Source organism: Chiloscyllium plagiosum, unplaced genomic scaffold (assembly GCF_037043375.1).
Source record: "Chiloscyllium plagiosum isolate Xiang-an unplaced genomic scaffold, Cpla_swu_hap1 HiC_scaffold_39, whole genome shotgun sequence".
In the NCBI taxonomy this organism is placed as follows: domain Eukaryota; kingdom Metazoa; phylum Chordata; class Chondrichthyes; order Orectolobiformes; family Hemiscylliidae; genus Chiloscyllium; species Chiloscyllium plagiosum.
Window position 1 is genome coordinate 15,907,950 of NW_028270177.1, and position 7,864 is coordinate 15,915,813.

At 40.7% G+C, this 7,864-nt stretch overlaps 1 protein-coding gene across 1 annotated transcript; it reads left to right on the top strand.

The window, feature by feature from the left end:
- The first annotated feature begins 3,564 nt into the window (after window positions 1-3,564).
- Window positions 3,565-7,188, top strand: LOC122540957 (gonadotropin-releasing hormone II receptor-like). The gene is made up of 3 exons (XM_087981280.1): window positions 3,565-4,613; window positions 4,890-5,091; window positions 6,791-7,188. The coding sequence occupies exons 1-3, from the start codon at window positions 4,098-4,100 to the stop codon at window positions 7,186-7,188; spliced, it is 1,116 nt and encodes a 371-aa protein (XP_087837406.1). The 5' UTR covers window positions 3,565-4,097.
- Window positions 7,189-7,864: the final 676 nt, after the last annotated feature.

A 7,864-nucleotide genomic window follows, 5' to 3' on the forward strand; every position in this document is an offset into this window, starting at 1 on the left:
TTGTTTTTGAGTTAAGCTGTTTCCAAACCCCATATGACTGCATAATATCGAACATTTGATCAGAATTTATTTTGAATTTCATAAATAACATTAGATGAAATTTGAATAAATTCAGAATGAAATCTATAATGTGTTCATTAATTTAAAGGCATTCAGGATTTGTCCCAAGATACTTGCTGCTGGAAGAAATGAATGCTCGCAATTATCTGACTGATTTACCAAAATCTATCAGCATCTTGCTGCAGCCTCTTGTGGCTTCAAGCACTTTACGTCAATCCTGCTTGTGCACTTGCCCATTTTACCTTCTCAGTTCATCTATATTCCACTCTTTGCATTATTATTGCAGGTTAGAAGAGGCAAACATAGAAAATGTGCTTTGGGATTAAACATCGACAGACATAACGTACATAATAATAAACATCCACAGAGCACATTTTTTTAAAAAGCTGCAGAACTTTGATGTCAAACATCAGAAATGTTCCCACAGTTTTTCACACGTTAATTTATCCATAGCAACAGCTTGCCCATGGAACAGGGAGGAGCTAGGTTCAACTGTCAGCACACTGTGGCACTGAAAGACTTTTTAAGTGCTTGCTTTAACTGATCAAAACATCTTCCATTAGAATCTCTGGCCTAGGGTCTGTGTGGCTGGCATACATATCGGAGACGCTGAATCCTTCATTCTTAGACAAATATTTTGAAATGACAATTAAGTCATGACTGAGATGGGAAACCAGGGAAAAGTTTAGGTAACTGAAATCTAACAAAGGATTCACTCTGCTAATTGTAAGTATACTTGTATTCCAATTTGCATTGTGATCTAATACTACAATTGAGCATGGTGATGACCTAATGATGTACATATCCATACTAATGATCATCTAATCATGTAATTATCAACTGTGATAATTCCAACAGTGAATAGGTTGCTGTATCAGAAATATAACTTGACAATGTGATAATAGAACACTGTAATGCAATACAATGAAAAAGTATCTCATCTCAATAATTATAACTAACTTATTTTATAACAATTCATTGTGGTAATCATTTAGCAATTTAGTTACTAGCTGTGAGAATTTTAATAAAGTATCTTCTGCAATGTGCATTTCAAGTTTAACAATTTTAATAATTAATACTGTAACTAATATTTGTAATAATCTAATAAAACGACTTGTGTTATAAGTTTGTCTAATCCTCTTGGAAAGATATAGAAACAGAAAGAAATGCATATGGTTTATTTAGGATAATTGGAATCTCTGCCTTAGTAAACAATCGAGTGTTGATCACCCTCATTTATAGTGAATGTAACCAACAGTATGTAATCATTATCAAGGTAAGATAGTCAGTGTAGACGGAATTAATGCTGTGAAGATGACTCCAAGTATGATCATCATAGCACAATCAACTGAAATCAATTATTTCCCAGCTTGACCCTAGGTGATAAAATATTGAATTAGAGGGAAAACTTTCTGTCAGCCATTTTTTTTTCACCAAAATTCTACCTATTAAAAATTGCTCGTTATAGTGACTAAACTCAACTATGGGTTTAGATTAGGGAGTGAAAAGGAATTGAAAATATATGATTCAAGTTTCAATAGATTGAAGACAATTATGAATTATTTATTAATTTAGTGAATTATTTCTAACTTCAAGGGTGGCATAGGGGCTCAGTGGTTAGCACTACTGCCTCACAGCAATAGGGACCTGGGTTCAATTTCAGCCTCAGCTGACTGTGTGTGGAGTTTGCATATTCTCCCCATGTCTGCCTGGATTTCCTCCAGGTGCTCAGATTTCCTCCTACAATCCAAAGACATGCAGGTTAGGTGGATTGGCTATGCTAAATTGCCCATGGTGTCCATGGATACACAGGCTAGGTGGGTTAACCATGGGAAATGCAGGGTTACAGGAATGGAGTGTGCCTGGGTGGGCTGCTCTCGGATGATCAGTTTGGACACAATCGTATAAAACCTCATTTGAAGCATTTGAACTGATACAGTTCACTCAGCAAACACAATTTTAAGCCAAAGTGAGGGTAAAGATCTGGAGGTGCTGACACACACGAATCAGATTTTACTCAATGTGTTACAATATCCTAGTTTCACAAATTCAACTTCTGATGTGATAATACATAATCTTGAAGCCCTCAGTGCCATTAACTATTGCAACAATGAAAAAGTTAACAATCAGCAACCAGCCAACAGATGATGTCAGTGAGACTTTTAACGTGCCATTAATTGGTTAAACTGGCATGAAGAATAACTGTCACACTGTAACATAGCTGCCAGTCCAAAGTCAAACACTGTAGTTTTAACCATTTTAATGCTGAAAACATCAGATGAGTTACCAAAGCGACACATTGTGAAAAAGACCACAGGACTAATTGAAATTATTATACTTAGTAAGATAACAAGTTGAGAAATACAGTAGTTGCTCATTTTAGTTTAGATGTTTGATCTTTGCGCATGTGTTAATGCTGCTAATTTAAATTCCACTGACACTATGTGAAATAAGTAAAATTTATCATATAAATATAACATCTAATGCACAGGGTTTAAATCACAAGTCTGCTATAACCAGGAGCAAAAAGACTGAACAGAAAGGACTATTTAGGTGCAACTGTAATGTCAGTGGGGATGATTTGGTTGTGCAAACTAAAAAAAAAAGCTGAATCGTAGGTGAGTCTTCTCAAAACAATGTCCTAACACTTTAAAGGTTGACAGGTAAAGAACTGACGTCGATCACACTGCTGTCAAGAGTCATGCACAAAATTTGTAAGTTTCTTTTAGTGTTTGTGAGAAATGTGTTTTATATGTATGAAGTGTAAGTGTTTTTTTGTCCTCAGGATGTATGTGTCAAAATTAAATAATCCAGGACCAAGCTTTTATTAGTTTTAAAATGAAGATTATCTATTCTCACTCACTTACCAGAACTTCATGCAATGTTGCCCACACAATCGCAGACACACACACAAAGACTGGCTATGGGTAAGAGCAGTAATCTGTTACAGGTTATTTTAATTCAGTCATCGGTTTATGGAGTGTGCTTTGCACAAGGGGCAGGCCTGGTTCGCTGGATGTAGTTGATGCTTTAAATTTGAAGTGTGTGTTTTGTAAAGTGAAAGATTCTCAGCAAGCTGCGAGCTCTTTCAATTTCAATTTTCTCAGCAATTAGTTCTCAGGTGAAGTTGAAGGTCAAACAGGTTCGAGCAGTTTTTCTCCCTGAGGAGATCTCCCAGTTTCAAGATATCGTACAGCTTTGTAGCTAATTTTCTGACTTTCTGGTGGGTAACTCAGTCCACACAGCAGGTTTTTGCAGATTTTGGAATTGGATGGAAAGCATGACTGTCTCATCGTGTGACCTGCTACAAGCTCAAATAAAGTGGGTAACCATATTTATTACACATCCTGTGCTGTGGGTTGAAATTGCTGAAGGTTTGAGAAGTCATTGTGTTTGTTTCTGAATGACCAATTCCTTTCGATTGCTTTTAGAAAAAGACATTGTCTCATCACATCAGTCTAGAATGTTCCTTTGATAAAGAGATGTCACCCTTACCTTGGATGGTCATCTTTTTTATGTATTTTCTGTCCACCTTTGAAAAGTCAAAACATTGAAAGGATGTAACATACTGGTTTATTTAAAATCATAAGCTTTCAGGTCACCTGACGAAGGAGCAGCAATCCAAAAGCTTGTGATTTTAAGTAAACCTGTTGGACTATAACCTGGTATTGCGTGATTACCAAATAAAAGATCAGTTGACCTCTGCAGACAAATATCTTTCATGTGCCTCATCACACAAAGCTCTGTGCTAAAAGTGCACAATTATTAAATCAGCCCCAACATGACTGAAGCAAGGGGTCATTAACATTAGTTTTGAATGGAAGTAAAATGCTGAGTCCCCTGAAAATCTGAAATAAAAACAAAACATTTAAGCTTTGTTTACCACAGGATAACCTTTCCTCTGCAGCCATCATGGTGCAAAGTATGCCTGCTCTGAGCAGATATTCGTGCACATACCTACAAAGTGCAGGTGCACGGAAGGTGAAAACACACCAGTAACACGCCTCTTCTGATATCGTTTGCTCCTTCAGACACTGATGGATTCATTACCTTCTCGGAATCAGTCAGGAAGAATTCATCTTTCAGAGTTTGATGTCTCCGACGTGAGGCCCACTCCTCCAGAGCCTTGGATTGTACCAGCATTCACTGCGGCAGCTAAAGTCCGTGTAATCGTGACTTTCTGTTTCTTCACTGTGTCCATGTTCAGCAACACAGCTGTTCTGCTCAACGTCATCAAAAAGAGGAGGAATTCACACATCAGGAACCTGATCTTGAGCCTCACTGTTGCTGACCTAATGGTGACTGTTTTGGTGATGCCACTAGATGCAGTGTGGAATATAACCGTTCAGTGGTATGCAGGTAACGTGGCATGCAAGGCCCTGAACTTCCTGAAGCTATTCGCCATGTACGCCTCTGCACTTGTCCTGGTGGTCATCAGTATGGATCGTCATTCGGCTGTCTTGAACCCATTCAGTTTTATCCGCGCCAGTCACAGGAACAAGTTAATGCTTTCCATGGCATGGATCACAAGCATGTTCCTGGCCGCTCCACAGGTATGCTATTACTGCAGTGTACAGTGGGATGATTTTCACATCAATACTCAGGCTGCATGCTCACCTTTTGACACACTACACATTCCCACATTATACACTCTGATATCACTTGCTAAGCAACAGCGGGTCTGCACATACTCAACCTTTGACACACTACATTCATGCCCACAATATACACTCTGACATCATTTGCGAAACAACAGCCACTCTGCACAGGCACCATTTTAATATCAAGAGCAACATCCACAAAAAATAACATTCCCTCCCATTTCTCAGCTCTTCATTTTTCAGGTGCAGAATGTGAATGGCATGAACTTCACCCAGTGTGTGACGTATGGGAGTTTCACTGAGCCCTGGCATGAAACCTTCTACAACATGTTCACCTTCATCACCCTGTACGTCACGCCTCTCACTGCCATGGTGATCTGTTACAGCAGGATTCTGTGGGAAATAAGTAAACAGGTGAAAGGAAATAGAGGTGAGGTTTAATTATGTGTTCCGCTGTTTTGCAACTTCCACCTCCTTTACAAATGTTTTCCATTTTGTGGGGGCAGCACGGTGCTTAGCACAGCTGCCTCACAGCGCCAGAGACCAGGTTCAATTCCCGCCTCAGGCAACTTTCCGTGTGGAGTTTGCACATTTTCCCCGTGTCTGTGTGGGTTTCCTCCATGTGCTCGTTCCCTCCCACAGTCCAAAAATGTTCAGGTTAGGTGAATTGGCTATGCTAAATTGCCCGTAGTGTTAGGTGAAGGGGTAAATGTACGGGAATGGGTCTGGGTGGGTTGCTCTTTGGAAGGTCGGTGTGGACTTCTTGGGCTGAAGGGCTTGTTTCCACACTGTAGGGAATCTAATCCTGGTGATAACATCCAAAGATGTGCAGATTAGGTGGATTAGCCATAGGAACTGTGGAGTTACAGGGATAAGGTGTGGGGGGTAGAAAGGATCTGGGTGGGATGCTCTTCAGAGGAGCAGTGTGGATTCAATGGGCCGAATGGCCTGTTTCCACACTGTAGGGATTCTATGATTGTTGGATGGGGGACAATTTCAAGGTTGATAGTCCAGAAGATGCTCCCAATCTCCTGCAGTCTTAATCTAAGGCCCTCCTCAAAGAAGATGTAAAAGGGATTGATGAATGCTTTAAAACAAGAGCAGAGATGTCCCTGCTGGTCTAACTAGTGCTTATTCCTCAATCAAAATCAGGAAAAAAAAACTCAGACAAGCAAGTGCAGAAATTGCTACACGGGCTCAGCAGGTCTGGCAGCATCAATGGAGAGAGTTCATATTTTGAGTTCAATGACCGTTCTTCTGAACAGAGTCAGACCTGCTGTGTTTCTGCAGCAATGTGTGATCTTGTTTGTTCCAGATCTTCAGCATCTGCAGTCCTGTTGTCATAAAAAAAATCATTGTTGTGTTGCTATTAGTGGGAGCTGCTGCTGAGCAACTTTGACTGCTTCTTTGAAACAGTGGCTATACATATATAAGAACTTCACTGAATGTAATGTGCTGTGGGACATCCTGACCTTGTGGAAGAAGCTGTAGAAATGCTAGTCATCCTTTTCCTATTGTATGCTGTTTATCTCTTTGTCTGAAGCTGTATTTTCTTTGCTATGGGGCAGGAAGTACTGCTCTGGTTAAGGGCCATTAAGCTCACTGAATTGCTCTCACCAACCATTGTATAGTAAACCCATTTAAACCCATATGATAACAGCCAGTGGCCAAAGTACTGGGTTCAGGAATTTCCTTGAAGTGCCATTATTGTCTTTTACTCTAATGTAATGGGGATGGGAGGAGACACCATCCTTTTTTAGGAATTGACTGTCAGGGACCAAGCATCAATGAGAAAGAACATGCCTTCAATAAGCACATACAAAACCGTGCAGATCAGTGTTACAGTTGGCACTGGTACCAAACAGCATATAAGTCCAGAATTTATGAAGATGTGCTTCAGGTGAAAGCTTTGCCTGCCTCAGAAATCCATTAGGCTGTTATTGGCACACACTTCATAAATTGTCTCCCATCCAAAGAAACTAGTGAAGGCCCAATACAGTAATTACCCAAGAAATCGGTAGCCAGCAGGTTTCCATTGTAATTACTGTGTGCATACAGCTGCTGCAATCTCATTTCAACTGGTATCAGTTTCTCGGGCTCATGCACTTACAGTCAAATTTATTTTGCAGCAAGAACACAGAATGATTACATATTGAAAGCACGAATGAAAACTCTCAAAATGACCATCATCATTGTTGTGTCCTTCATCATCTGCTGGACCCCATATTATCTCCTCGGACTGTGGTATTGGTTCAATCCAAACGTACTGAAGAACGTGCCAGAATATGTCAGTCACATACTGTTCTTAATTGCCTTGCTGCATACCTGCTCGGATCCGATTATCTATGGGTTTTACACACCGTCCTTTAGAAAGGATATCCTGACATGTTGGAGAGGGACGAGAGCAGAGATCACGAGGAATGAAATGAAACACACTGGAAAGCCAGTCACTGCCAAATCCTTACGAGATGACACAAATGGCAACATCCTTAATCACATTGAGATGGTGTCTGTAATCCCCAATTGAACAGCTCAGTCTGTCTTTTGATTTAAGCTTTAATTGAATTACATTGTCTGGTTGGAGGCTCAAGTTCCTCTGTAGGATTTGGCAAATGTCATTGAGGGCAAATATTTTCACTTTCATACTGTGCGATTGGAAACATAGTCTTTCAGATGAAACATTAAACAGTTGTTGTCTGGGCCTGGGCCTGGGCCTGTGGCTGAGTGACCTTTGGAGGTGCCATGGTATAATTTTTAAAAAAGAGCCCATCGGGTAGATGAGACTCAACCACATTGTTGTGGGTTTGGAGTCACGTATTCCACTAGGCAAAAGTGAGGACTGCAGATGCTGGAAACCAGAGTCTAGATTAGAGTGGTGCTGGAAAAGCACAGCAGGTCAGGCAGCATAATAGCAGGCCTGCTCCTCGGATGCTGCCTGACCTGCTGTGCTTTTCCAGCACCACTCTAATCTAGTCACATATTTCAAACCAGCTAAGGATGGCAGCTTGCTTCCTTAAAGGACATTAGTGTGGCACAGTGGCTCAGTGGTTAGCACCACTGCCTTATTGCGCCAGGGACCAGGGTTCAATTCCTACCTCAGGTGATTGCTGTGCAGAGTTTGCACATTCTCATGTCTGCGTGGGTTTCCTCCGGGTGCTCCAGTTTCCTCCCACGGTCCAAAGATGTGCAGGCCAGGTGAATTA